Source organism: Camelus bactrianus, chromosome 7 (genome assembly GCF_048773025.1).
Source record: "Camelus bactrianus isolate YW-2024 breed Bactrian camel chromosome 7, ASM4877302v1, whole genome shotgun sequence".
NCBI classification, from domain to species: domain Eukaryota; kingdom Metazoa; phylum Chordata; class Mammalia; order Artiodactyla; family Camelidae; genus Camelus; species Camelus bactrianus.
The window spans coordinates 42,007,497-42,022,390 of record NC_133545.1 but is presented as its reverse complement, the minus strand read 5'-3'; the positions used below and the strand labels follow the sequence as shown (position 1 = coordinate 42,022,390).

The following is a 14,894-nucleotide window of genomic DNA, read 5'->3' as shown; positions in this document are numbered from 1 at the left end:
TGGAGCGGCAAGAAGACACATCATATTTAAGAGGGTTGCTTTTAAAATTAATTTTTTCTTACTGCTAAGATGATTCACATTTCTGTATAAAATTTGGGGAGGAGGGAAAAAAAGCCATAGACAACCATTTGGTATATTTTGTATCCTTCCAGTGTTTTTCTATGCATATGTTATATTTTATAGCTATAAAAATATGCATGATTAGTGTAGTTGGAGTGTTTGCAAAAGTGGAAGTATTCCATACTTTTGTTTGGACATGATCTACCATACAAATGTAGTTCTCTTTGACGTCCAGCGTATCCAATGGAAGGCACAGCTTTGGATGATTGTTTGATGTGCTTGAGTTCAAGGCTCAGGAGTACGTGGCTTATCCATCACCATAAGCTTTCCCCGGAGTTATTCACAGAAGTTCTAAACTATCCGTTTGAAAGAGAAATGCAGGTCTGCCTGTGACCTAGGCTGCCTTTCTCAGACGTCTGATTCTGTTACTTTCCTTTCTCTTAGATGGAGAGACAAATGTCAGTGAACTCCAACCTCCTGGGAATGCAAGGTCCAAATCTCAGCAACCCCTGTGCTTCTCCCCAAGTCCAGCCAATGCATTCAGAAGCCAAAATGGTAAATAACAGTTATCATCATCCTTTTGTTATTCCATGGCTCTTTTCTTTTGATTTCTGCTCTGACTTCCACACTTCGGTTAAGGCAGGTAGATGGCTCCGTCTTTGTTTCAGTGAATAGGTCTCTCTGTGAAAAGGCAGTGCAGAGTGTGGCTGTCTCTTTGAGGATATTTGTTACTAACCTTGGCATCAAATGCTCATGTGACAAGTATTGGATCAGCATGTGGCCTCAGTGAAAGGGACATTTAGCAATTTGGGGAGCTCCATAGGAGTGGAGGCGGAGGACACCTAAGGATGTATATATTTGCTCAGAAGGTGAAATTAATAAAAACAATCCAGTATTTCTCTCCTTCAAGGTGGTCACAGTTCCAGTGTCACTCTTCCTGTCCCCAAATCCACCAAAACAGACGTGATTTTGAAGCACACACCATTATGAAAACATTTTTCATTTTTTGTTGTAGTCGTCAAATGTGACATTCATTTGAAAGGACCAGAGCCTTGTTTTCTTGCGGGGTAACCGCAGCTCATACTGAAATGCCCAATTTCAGGTGACAACCTTCAGTGACTGTTAACATATGAGCCTGATGTGCAGTAAAGTCAGTCTTTTCAATCAGAGTGATAGATACATGCATTTATATTCTACTAAATGTTAATGAAAGCAATGCATGTTGGTCTTGGCAGTATAAAGTAAACTTGCTGGTTATATTTAGTGGCGTTACTTGAAGTAAGTCATTCAGTTTTTGTATAAATTCTGACACCACAGTTAGTAAGGTATTAGATGACAACAAAATACACTGCAGCAGAGTTTTTAGCATCTGATATCGGATAGGGATAGCTTCTGCTAGAAGTTGGAGATTTATCTGGTCTGCTGACTGACAGCATTAGGGACCATGTCTGATGGCTGGTATAAGGAGGTTACTGACATCTGTGAAAATTAGCCATCAAAACCCAGGGACTTCGCTTTCAATGGCAGCAAGGTTTTTGTTTATTTGTTTGTTTGTTTTTTGTTTTTGCCTCCTGCTTTGGTCACTTTCTCTTGGAAATTTCACTGATTTGACTTGCAGCTTCTTAACCCCAGGAAGCAACTGAACTCCCAGTGTTGGCTACCTTGGGCAAATAAAATCTGTGGTCGGGAGAGTTCTCTCTGCTGTGCCACAGTCCCTGTGACATGCCAACTGGCACCAGCATCTTCAGCAAAGCTCGTTAAATCTTTCTGGAGTCGGCAAATATTTTTTCAACTCAAGCCCGGCTGAGCCAAACTAAATACTTGCTGGCAGAGTAAAGTCCAAATTGGCATCCCTTTTGGAGACCAGAGTAATGCCATTTACATTTTTTTAAAGGAAAATAAAAAATGAGCTGTGAAGGTACTTAAGAAAAAAACAAAATTAAGTTATTCGTGTGTATGAATAAGTGTCCTGGGTCTGAGCATCAGATGCTGTTCCCCTCGCTGGATTATTTCTGAATCGTCTTGTTTGGTTCAGGGTCTGTGTCCCTCCTGAGGAACCTCGCAGACAAACTTTAGGTGGATTCTAAAACACAATTTTAAACCAAATTTCCCTGCCAATTGAGTTTCACTGGGTTTTATGCTACCACTTGACTCAGAAGTGTCCGACCCTTCTTGCTGGCAAAGAAGGAAAATGTTTCCAGAGGGAGGACAGGTTTATACTTATTTATATGTATGAAATAAAAACGTGTGATATGGTGGATTAATAGGGAATCATATCAGCAGGAGACAAAAGGGAATTGGATCTGTTCTTATAAAAATAGTGTTACCCCACAAATGTTTGTCGAGTTGGATTTTGAGCAAGCAGCCTCCTCTGCTGATTCATGTTCTAAGTGAATGACTCTTTCCAGCTCTGTGATGTCTCAGCAAATGGACTGTATCGTGGAGCTGGGGTTTAAGGAGCACAGCTCTCCTCTCTGCTCCAGGCTCCCACCCCAAACCCATTATTGCCAATACAAATTTGGATTATTATTAACCCAAAGGGGAAAAATGCTAATATTGGCCACTTACATTTTGGAAGAATAGTGTTTACCTAGTAGCTTGGAAAAGTGTTAAGTAAATGACTTTCAATATATTACTCAGCATCTCTGTTCTTATTTCTGCTTGCTTTATTCACTTGGAGAAACGCGTTATTGCCATCTACTAACCGTACAATATTTTCTAGCTGCTTTGGGTTGCTTAGAGGAAGAGCTTTTATAAAATCCAAAGTAGTGAAGGAAAAAAAAAATCTTTCATGATTTTAATGTAAGCCAGAGCCTCCCCAGGTTTCTCAGAACTACGAGCTTTGTTGTTCTCTGCCTAATTTTCTTCCTGTGTGAGACTGGAATGGATTCCAGATTTCAACTAAGACTCTTGTTTCACTGTGCTCAAGGACTATTCCAAAGGTCACACATGGGCTATTGTGATGAAGGCACCCGGTGGGGTGTGTTCTCAGAGCCCGGGAGAAACCAGAGAGCTGCCAGGGACGGGTCGCCCACCCCACAACACTGCAGACCTATTCTCCTGGGAACAGCGGTGTCAGAGTATCCATTTTACTCTCCCTCTTGGCCACTGACAAAAGCCATCATCCTGAATCTCTGCTGAAACTCAGAGGTCCTGGAGGTGGACAAAAGCTGAAGGCAGGATTGCTTTAAATGTACCTATGACTTGATTAGAAGCTGTCTAACAAGTAGTTGTTCCGTAGAACACATCCATTTTCCTTGCCCCAAACGGGTCATTTCTGTTGTGGGAAAGAGCCAAATAGGTGCTCCCAGAAAGCTCTATGGTACATTAATCTGGGACATCCTAAATCAAGAATCATGTGTGTTTTTCTTTTGATTTAATGTATATTAGTATCAAGCAGTGCACTTCAGTGAACTGTAGTCACATTTGTCCAAGATGATTTTGTCATAATTCTGGCAGATAATAATTTAGTTTTATGGACCTTTTTCTGAAGAATTAAGCCAACAAACATGTGGCTTCATAATTATGCAAGTGAATACGTGAGTACTGGAAATCGTTTGGGGGTCGGAGCACAGACTCAGAGCTGTGAGAGCCTCCTGTCTTTCCACCCACCCAGAATGACAGGCTCTTCCTCCCAGGTTCCTGGGATCGGTGGGTGTCTTCCATAAAAACAGGATCTGCTAGAAGGGGATGTTCGCTGGATAGCTGTGGACATTTTTAACACTCAGAGGGGAAAGGGAGGAGACGAGGGATGAGCAGAGAGAAATGAAAAAGGGGAGGAAGAAGGAGACAGAACAGGTAGGGGAAATGCAAACCAGACTGGGGCATGTTTCCAGCCTCTGCTGGATGTGCGTGATTCTGCAGTGACGTGGGTGTGGGGCTCTCAGGGTTACGTAGATTTGTGTTCATTTCTATTTGTGAGAAGTAGACCAATTCTAATTTGAAAAAGGTTTTCTTTTTTTCTTTTCTTTTCTTTTCTTTTTTTTAAAGAAGTTGATAATAGGGTTGGACTCTAAATAAGGGGTGGGGAGAACTTGTCTCTATACCTGTGTTGAGTCTCATTAATGATGAGGTGATGACTACCATATTGAAATTGACTAAGATGAAGGAAGGCGTATGAACAACCATTCACTGAGGGCTCTGGCCACTCTGCCCAGATTTCACCTTCAGTTTGGAAAGAGATAGTGAAGCCTAGGAAGTATTGATACCTTGGAGAAGGTGTTTATGTCTGTGACCTGATTTCATCCTCAGGACCGCCCCATGACAGGGCTCTTGTCCCCATTTTACAGCTGAGGCGACTGAGGCTCCAAGAGGTTAAAAAACTGGCCCAAACGACACATCCCTTAGCAAAAGCTAAAGTCTCAGTCTCTAACGATAAAGCTTTTTCATCACCATATTGATTGTTTAGATAAAAATAAACAGTTTCTGGGTATCAGTAACTGTCAGATTAAATCAAATTCTTTTTAGGTTAATTTATTTACATAGTAATGAGAGACAAGGATGGCAAGGATAGTTTAGACCTCCGGATAACCTGGAAAAGTGTGGAGTGGTTGGTTATTGTGGAAGTTAACCTCTTGTTTTAACCAGACTTCTGTGGCTTCACTGACTGGTCCAGCTTCACTGTCTCTTATTTAAACACATTTTAATCTTGACTTTTCTTGTTTTACATGTGTTTCCTCTACTTGATTGATTGGAAATAATCCTTGCATTGTGTAAGCTTCATGTACTGAGAAAGGCCCCATGAATAAGAACTGAATTTAACTGAGCTGAGTTGAATTAAAATTATGAGAGAGAACCAAACCCTAGCCCTGGACATGAGGGTGGGATGGAGTGAGTAGGGGGTGAGGGTGGGCCTAAGAAGGAGAGGATGACATTTGTTAAATGCTCAGCTAAGTATTCAGCTTGTAAAGAGTAGCTGACTGCATTTGATTTATTTGAAAGATATGTAGAAACAATATCCGTCATATTTTTTTCCTTGAGAGGAAAGCAGTATGTCTGTTCCCTAGAAAACAGAACTTAGAATATCATTGCCCTCCTAGGAATTGAGAGCAATCAATACCAAATGCTGTTCCTTCCATTGTGACGGACTGATTGTGCTGTATTTTGGCCACCAACTGTCAATACTTCATCCACATTTAGGTTTGCAGTTTATTGAATGAATACATAAATATGTGCAGTGAATGAATGAAAGAAACCAACATGACTGGGGAGTCAAGGCCTTTTAGAGATGAACAGCACTTACTGAAGACCTTGCCCAAATCCCTCACTTCACAAGTGAGGACATGGCTGCCTGGCAAAGACTTAGGGAGGTCAAGCCATCATTTAAACACAAAGCTGGGTCCCAACTCAGTCCTTAACATTTCCACCCAGAATTGTGCTTTTTCCATCAGCTGTGCTGACAAATTACTAACAGTGCTTCTTTTCTTGGCTCATGGGTTCCTCCTGGCAGATTGGCAGACAAGAATTGGGGTGGCATAGTGAGCAATCTATGGTTAAATCTCCACTTTGTTTTGAGTGTCAACCTGGGTGTGTTTGTGTTTGCCTTTCCCCTCCCTAATTATCGAGCTGGATAACTGTTTGCCTATGGTGCCCCTTGGCCACCCACTGTCCAACAGATAAATCACAGAGAAGCCTGGCTGCATATGGAGTTGCCTGGAAAGTTTATACACATGAAAAGACAGTCTCCAGGTAACATCTCTCTGGCACACTTGAGAAAGGCAGTTCTTCGATTTGCCTGTTTGCTTTAATCATCCCCAGCTTTACTTCCTAAATGTCCAGGAATAAAAACGCAGTGACTAAATAGGCTGTCTGCTTCTCAGGAGATTTGTGGCAAGGCAGGAAATGCTGTTGACTTGAAAGACACTCTCGTTAACTTTCGAATTGTCCCAGCAGCCATATGTCCCTGTAACCAGTGATCAAAACATGATGATGGGCTGAATCAAGGTGACCACGCTTTTCAGAATCCTGCTCCCTCACTGCTGTGAAAAGCCACTGTCCAATACAAAGATGAATAGGAATTATGTAAGAGTCCATGACAACATCAACAACAAAAATCTGAGCTCTCACTCATATGTGTAATGGATTGCATTTTAAGGACAATTTGCCTTCTTAAAACACTATGGTAGAAACTAGCAATTGTTAACATTAATTAATCGCCTGTGTATATGACAGAAATTATGTTAAGCATCTTGCAATATATTATCTTATTTAATTCTCAGAACAGTCCATTGAGGGAGATACTATTCTTAATCTCATTTTATAAGTGAATAAACTGAGAATGCAAGTAACTTGTGAAGAACATACAAGCTGGTAAACGATGGTACTGGGATGTGAATCCAGACATTGGACCCTCGGTCCTGGCCCCAAACAAGAATGTTTTTGCCAGCAGTGGGAATGATCATCCCATGAGTTTATATTAGTAGAGCACTTTCCAAATTGCAAAGTTCTTCCGTATACACTGTCTCGTCAGAGGCTCACAGCAATCCTATAAGGTCAACAGAGAAATATTACCATCCTCATTTTATAGACATAGAGTGGTTCTAAGTGGCTCTTCCAGCATCATCCAGTGGCATAACCAGGCCTTGAGCCCAAGTCTTCTTTGAATTTTTGCCATTTCTACTATATCATGCGGACTCTGGCATCCCCATGATAACTTATTCTGAATAAAAGCAAGTTTATAGAAGAGTAAAACTCAAGTGGTATAAAGTAAGACAAGGCTCAGATTAATAGCTCGGCCCAGCCACCTGTTCGCTTCTCCAGTCCTCATCATCTAAACCCTGGAGAGAAGGCTGATCCCTATTTCCGTCTGTCCAAGACAAGTGCTGCATTAAAGAACTGAAAGCAACAACACGTCTCTAAGAGCTAATAGAAGCCCCAGCTCCTTTCTGTCGGCTGGAAGTATAACCTTTTACACACCACTGCCACTTTGCCCATTTAAACTGTAGGAAGTTCAGTTTAGGAATGTATCATGTCCTTTTTTGGGGTAAAGTGTAAATGATTAGATTAGATCATTGATAAGAGCAAGCAACTTTTTAATTATCTTTCTGTCTACAGAACAAAATAAATTCCTATAGGATTTACATTCCATGTATGGATCAGAATCCCAAATACATGGGATTATATGTTTGATTGTATTTGTTTTGAAAGTGAGAATTTGAGAGATTATCAATTGCTTATGAATCACCACATTCCAAAGCCAGAAAGGAGCCTCAGGGATTATTTTAGCAAAATTCTTTTCTTTGAGAAACAAAGGTCTGAAGTTCAATTTAACAACTGATCTAAGGTCACAGAGATGATTAGGAGAAGAAGGAAAATTGGAACCCACATTCCAGGTTTTCAAGTTCATAGTTCTTCGCTCTCCATGTGCCAGTTGTGAATGGACAGAGAAAGCCATCTGCTGGTTGCTCTGATAGTGAACTTTCTAAGGGGGTGTTTCCTGAAGTGTTTTCTGCAGTTTGTTTAGTGAGGTAAATAAAGAACCTTGCAGGGAAAGAGGGTCAATCAGCCTTTTCCTTTCATGTCAAATGAGAATTGAAATTAATCAGGATGCCCAAAGGCATGGCCCAGTTTTCTGTAATTCTTCCTGAGACTTGGAGGGGGGGGGGGTCTCGACATGAGACCACTAAGCTATTCTTATTGATTACCCAGAGCGTGGAGACACGCTGAGTGTATTTCATATCTTGGCACTTGGTACAAACTGCTTTGATTTTGCCAGCGACCAAGTAAAAGTAAGCTTCCCCATCTCATTGCTGTGTTCTTTGGGTCTGCATGGGTCTCACTTGGGCTTTCAGAGATGTGCTTCATGCTGGTGTGGAGTGGTGATGGAGCTCTCTGAGCACCCAACACAAAGCGGTATTGAAATGTCCTTTTCCATCGGTTCTCTTTTCTTGGCTCTGCCCCCTCCACCCTCACCAGCAGCTCCAAGCACACACATTCAGACAGTCTCCTAGGACTCATTGTCTTCCCAGTGTTCTTTCGTTCTCTTTCTGCAAGTATCCACCCTGTTTTGGTAGCCATGGCAACAGGTGAAATACAATCCCAATATTTGCTCGCTGCCTCTGTTACCCAGCCCAGCACGCGCATTGCCGGCTCTTGTTTTTGTGTTTGTTTAATGTTCCCAAGCCTGAAGTTAGATGCATCTGGGCAAGGACGCGGCACACGGTCGATCTGGTTCGGAACACCCCCTCTCAGACAGTCTTCAGGCACGTCTTCTTTGTGTGTTTGTGTACGTGCGCGCGCGCTTGTGTCCCTGTCTGCTTTGGAACGTCGTGCAAATAAGTTCAGCTTGTGTCAGAATAGCCTAGGGGGCCAGGGGGGTGGGGAGGAAATTTTACAAATCTTGTTACAAGGAAGTTCTGCTTTGCAGAGATATATTTTGGTCGTTTTCTTGGAATTTGTGTAGCTTACACTTTCCAAGATTTTTGCCAGCACGACTAATAATGAAAGTTTGCTTTTCACTTTGGGGTGGTGGCTCTGCCTTGATTTGGTTTTTTATGCAGGAAGTACAGAAGATCTGTTAGAAAACTTGTGCCTCGAGGGGGATGGAAGACACGGCACTGGGGCAGATAGAGGAGGCCAAGTTTTCCTAAAGGTTTAGGGTTTTTCTTTTGTTAAAAAAATAAAAGGGAGAATCCAATCTTCACATCCCAAACTAACAATGAATATATTTTTCCTGTTGGTATGCTTTAAAATGGTCTTTCTATCCCCTGTTAGTTTGAAAATCTAGGTGTGCTAGGGTACTATACGGTTGTTGTATTTGTCTTGGTTATGAGTGAGATGAATCGTTAAGTTCTCAGGTTGGGGAAGTCCCCCAAATAAAAATAAATACATCAAGTATTTTTATTTTGAAACGATATTTGCAGTCACCAGTCAGAAGAGGTGTTTAAGGAGGACGAGAATTTCGTCCCACTGTGGCCTTGGATTCTAGACATTAAAAGTGCAACCAGAGAGGCAAGGCAGTCGTAACCTTATTTCAGTAGACAGCCAGCAGCTGAAGTGTAAGCGGGAGCAGGAGCGCACGTGGGTAGAATTGCAGAGTTGGCAAGTGTTTCACTTGCACCCTTTCCTGGAACATCCTTCTCCCTTTTGGCATCTCCACATGGGAACATGCCCGTGTTTCCAGGGTACCAGCCCTGTGTCCCTCCCAGCCTCTCCTGCTCCACTCCACTCAGCTCTGCACACCACAGTCACTCTCTGAAAGCCTCTCCCAGCAGCCTGGCATTCTTCTGAGAGCGTCTGGCTCTCTCGGGCTTCCTTACCTCTCCTGTCCTTTTTCCTTTGCCTCTGCAAACTCCACTCCTCCTTTTGTTCAAGATTTAGCTCAAACGCACATTTCCTGCGAAGTCTTCTCAACTTCCTCGGGTGGACAGGAGCCATGCCTTCTGCTTGGGCAGACTCCATGGGCACCTTGTTTATCTCGTCCTAGGAGAGGCTTTATTACCTGTCATTGTCTGTGTACCTGCCACACTGCCAGCCTGGGAACCCCTTGAGAGCAAGAGGCCGATTTGATGCCATATCCCAGGGTTGGCATCTTTCCTGCACGTTCTAGGTGCCAGTAAATATTTGTTGGTAGAACGAAGGAAGGAAAGTCTGATAAACTAATTTAGATGGAGATGTTACAGTGACTGAATATGCTGCCCCACACTTTGGGCTTTTTTTTTTTTTTTAAGTTCCAGGGATAAGGTTGGACTTAACTTAGATGATTGATTCACCAGTGGTAGAGTTTCAGGACCCATAACAAATGGGTGGGAGAGAGATATTTGAGCAGGTGAGAATCCTTCCCACAATTTCCCAAATCCCTGCGTCAGTATCTGGGGGCCCTGCCAGACACAGCCAAGTGCAGCTCTGCAGAGAAGCTGTGCTTGAGGCCTCTGGGCTTGTGGCGAGGCACCACGTGAAGGGGAGATGGCCTTGTATCAAGGTGCTTTGGTACTTTAGTGTGGAAATCTCCTCATGCACTTTTCAAAAAATACATAAATTCACAGATTTCAATGTAGTTTTGGTCAAAAATTAATATATGGTGGCAAACTTTCAAGGATATGTTAAAATGAAAATATTATTTGTCTTTTTTCCCTGTTCCTGCATATAATATATCACAATGAGGTTCATACTGAATATACAGTTTATATCCTGCTTTTGAAAAATTTCACATGGTATTACGAGCATTTTCCCATGTCGCTAAGTACCTTCTGAAAACATTTTAATGACTGTATAATTTATCCTGTGGATCTCACATAAAAATTTTAACTTCCTTTATTTCTATTCCTGGGTATTTTCTCTACTAGAAATAACCTTTTGATTATAAAAATAAATCAAACAAAAAGCTGATCTGAAATTATTTAATTACATCTTTGATTATTTCCTTAAGATAGATTCCCAGAATTAGGATTACCACATCAAAGGGAATAAGTATTTTAAAGACTTGGTATATATCCTCCCAAATGTCTTGAAATTCATACTAATTTTTATTCCCTCCTGAAATATAGGAGGATACATCATATAGCATTTTTAGAGACAGTCAACATTCTCATTTTTAAATGAAATCCTGGCCAGTTTCTGTCTGCATTTGTTACACTGTGGGCAATGTTGCACTTCTTTTTCTAGATGTTGGCCAGCCAATTTTCTTTTTTGATACATTTCTGTGCTTTAGGACAATTTTTCTTCACTGGGGTAAGTATTGGAATCCAGGGAACAAATGATAAAGCAGGTCGCCCTCCCTCTACTGCAGTTTTCAAATATTCTTAGTAATTAGCTGGCTTTACTACCTTACTTTGCTAATTATAGTTTTGTTTCTAAAACTCAGTGCGTGTCTTAAAATATACTTAGTCATTTTTTTTGTTTGTTTGGTTTTATTTTGTTTACATGGCACTTTTCCTTGGAAGCACAGTGTTTTGAGGGTTTGGGAAAAAAGCTTCAGTTTTCTGATTTTTACAGTTATTCAACTTATTTATTGCAAAAATGTTGGCTTTCCTAGTAATATAAATGTGGCTCTTCCACATTTTCTGTGTTTATCTAACCAAACCTTTGTTTATTTGAATATAGACCCAAGTATCTTAAATAAACTGAAGATATATTCGTGTCTTTCACATTCACCTGAGGCAGGATTATGTGGATCCTGCTCTTACCCCATTTAGGAGAGATCAGCCTCTGACCATTTTTTATTCCACCAGCCACAATATAAGTATATGGATTTATATTGATGGAACTTTATCATTATTACTGGATGGCCAAATGTCTCTGAATCCATTCTCAAGCCAGAAAGTTAATCTGAAAATATAAAATAGCTTAATTCCCATGGGGTGATGTTAATGGTGTATTATTTTAAGGTTGAGTGAGTCTTATGTTAACCAGACTGTAACCTCCTTGCTAGTTCCTGGGCTCCCGCAGGGGAGAGACTACCCAGCACGTAGCTAGCATAGAACGGCTCCTTGTCAAATGAATGAATATGAGTAACTAATTATATAACAATATCCAACACGCATTGAGTGCTAATCATAAGCCGTGTGACCATGTGATTTGCATGTTGTGAAGATTCAGTGAGAAACTGCACATAAAGCCCTGAGACTGGGCATTTACACGTATTCTCTTATTCCATCCTCACAGCTACCCTGTGAGGTAGGTAGCCCTGTTTTTACAGACAAATTAACTGGTGTACAGAGGAGTGCCCAAGATCACTCAGCCAGCAAGTGGCAAACTGAGGATTTGAACCCTCTCTGGAATTGGAGCCTTTCATGCTGGATCTCTGCTTTGGCAAGCTAAAAGCAGCATGGTGGCTGGATTCTGGTAGGGGTGGAAGTGGCGACAAATAATTGGCAAATATTTATTAGTAGTATCAACTAGTCACTAGGTGTCCTTTTTTTTTTTTCTCTTTTTTTAAGCAGTAGACCCCTGACATTCCTGAGCATTGCTGTGACTCCCCATACCCATGTGTGGAACATGTTGCATCCCGGCACACAGGGCAAATGGCAGAGAAAAACACACTACAGTCCTGACCTTGATGGAGGGCCAGACTGACTGTCATATTTCTGCCCAGAGCTGTGTAGCAGATGCAGTTTAAATCTGCACCCCAGCAGAAGTTCAAATTACTGTAGATCAGAGAATGTGAGGGTTATTTTTTTTAATACTTGAAACCGTGAATGCTAAATTGGAAAATACCAAGTCTCTGTGTCTTTGCCAGTAATGTGAATGATGACTGATCGCTCATATTTTAAGATATGTAGAACATTTTCCCACCTTTCACACAGACTAGCAGGCTAGCCTCTTATGGGAGCCACAGCTCGCAGCTGGAATGAAGAATAAGATGCATTTGGGGAGTTTTGGTTTTTGTTTTCTCTTTGAGAAGCAGAATGAAGCATTGGTTGAGAACAAAGACCCTAGAATCAGACTGCCTGGCTTCGAATCCTAGCTGCCTGACCTGGTTGCTTAACCTCTCTGTTCCTCATTTCCTCATCTATAAAATGGGAATAATGGTAGGACCTCACTTAACAGAGTTACTTTTTAGGATCACATGAGGTAATACAGCGAAATCGTTTGGCACAGTACCTGACACGCAGTAATCTCTCTTTCTCTTCATGTTTTCTTTTTCTTTTTTTTCCTCCCTGCTTCAAAGGATACTTCTCTTTCATTTATTGGTTTAATTCATGATGTTTAAAACATACTTACACAAAGTTCATAGTCTGATAGAAGAGAAAACTGAGACTAAGAGAGATTAAGTGCCCTACCTTTGATCATTCAGCAAAGTTGTGGTTAACTCAGTTCTAGAATTCAAGTCCTAGTTTTGATTAATGCACTAAATTACTCTGCTTCTTATAGGGACTTAGATATGGAAACCCATGGGAGTTACACAGCTGTTGCTTTGAATTCACCAATTAATTGAAATATGTAAGAATAAAGATGACTTTAAAAAAAGTTTTTAAATAGTTAAAAGCTTAGTTTTGAAAGCCGAGTTCAGTGCAGCGTATTTTCTAATTTCAAACACATGTTATTGTTTTATGGTTTGTTAGTTCACAAACATATGAATATGAAAACATTTTATAACATTAAGTATTTGAATGTTAAAATCTTAGGGCTAGAATTACGTGAAAGACGAAAGGCTCACCAAGAAATGTATATTAAATTCCATTGCCTAAAATAGACTTTCACTACGTCTGTACAAATTACTTTAAATTATACAAATATTTGGAATATGTCTAGCCAACGAGATTCAACTGTGTACCCTAAAATGATATGAACAGAGCCATGCCAAGTTTCGGCATTTATTTCTTTCCAAAACACCGAGGACCATTGTTGGTTTGAATGAGAACGTTCCTTATGCTCTGCAAGTGGGTTTGGAAGAAATGTTCGTGAAGGAGAGCTCCCCGGTCCCTTGGATGGAGGTGGTTGAATCTCTAGGACATGGTTAAGAAGGCTCTGTGCCAACATACCCTTTGGAACAACCATACCCGTGATAACAGAGTGTGAAGACCTGATTATTTTCAAATCTGATGAATGAGTCCAGCTGTTCTGTAGACCCGTATGGAGTATGTGAGAACATGGGATCACAGCACAAGCATGTTTATCTCACTCCATCACGGCAGTGAACTTTATCTCCTGGGAATTTTCTGAAAGCACAAGTCTGGACAGAATCATGGCTTAATGACCAGGAGCTCTACGGGCGAGTTGTTCCTCAGTTCCATTTATGCAGAAGACAGGGCCTGCATTTGTAAGGAAAGATAAGCTAAAGAGCCATGCATGTTCCTTAGACAAAGATAATTTGTCACATCACTACCATTAATCTCTTAGTTCCCAGCTCACTTGGTTCCAAGAGATCTGTTTTGTAGCTTTATTATATATGAAGAAGTGTCACTACCAGTCCACTGAGCCATCAGTTCATTTATTCATTCTTTCATTGAAAAAATATCGAGCCCCTCCAAAATGCCAGTGTTATACTAGGTCTTTGGGGCTAAAACTGTGAAAAAGACATAACTGAAGCCTATAGGAACTTACAGTCCAATAGAAGAATCAGGTAAATATATTGACAACTAAGTACATTGTGATAAATGTTATGATAAAGTCAAGTACAAAGTGTGTGCCAAAACCATCTTCACAGTGAGGGCGCGAGACCTCCAGAGTGAGTCTCCAGGAAGATTTCTCAGATGAGTCAAGCTCCGGTGCTCTCCAGCCCAGTGGCCACTAGCCACATGTGGCTATTTAAATTTTAAATTCATTAAAATAAAGTAAAATTTAAAATTCCAGTTCTCAATTTATTTGAGTGCTAAATAGCCACATGTGGCCAGTGACTACCATCTTGGACAGCACAGATGAGGTACATTTCCATCACGGCAGAAATTTCTATCCAACAGCCCTGGTCTAAGCAGATCAGAAGGGTGAGAAGGAAGGGCTTATTCCGGGGAGAATAAACAGAGTGAGCAGAAGCCTGGAGATGATGGAGAAGAAATAGCCTTAAAAGTTAGCTTTAAAAAATAATTTTTAAAAAATGTATGTGTGTATTTATTTACTCAAGAAGCATTTATTGTTTATGCTACAGTTACAGATTTTTAAGAGACACCGTGCCAGCTTCTAAATAACTTATATATATATATATATATTCAGCAAGATATGGCGGTAAAAAAATTACCAAAAAACTGTCTTTGAGTTCAAAAGAGAGACTGATTATTGGGTGTCTAGGAGATTGGAGGGTCAGGCCAGTCTTCAGCCTGCATGAAGTTATTGCTTATGATCTGAGTCTTGAAGAGCTGTTAGGATTCAGACAGGGAGGCAGAGTTAAATTCATTACCTTGGTTAAAAAAACATTCAAGTTTCTTCCAGCGTTAGGGTCCAGCAAGCAACTGAGAAGC

General features: G+C 40.9%; 1 protein-coding gene across 6 annotated transcripts in view; it reads left to right on the top strand.

Moving 5' to 3' along the window:
- The window catches only part of CREB5 (cAMP responsive element binding protein 5), a 386,139-nt gene that overhangs the window by 291,660 nt on the left and 79,585 nt on the right, over positions 1-14,894 (top strand). For all 6 annotated transcript variants that reach the window (XM_074367300.1, XM_010971472.3, XM_045508120.2 and 3 more), the window contains one exon: positions 505-615. In XM_074367300.1, coding sequence (XP_074223401.1) covers positions 505-615 — 111 coding nt within the window. The remainder of the gene's footprint in view (positions 1-504; positions 616-14,894) is intronic.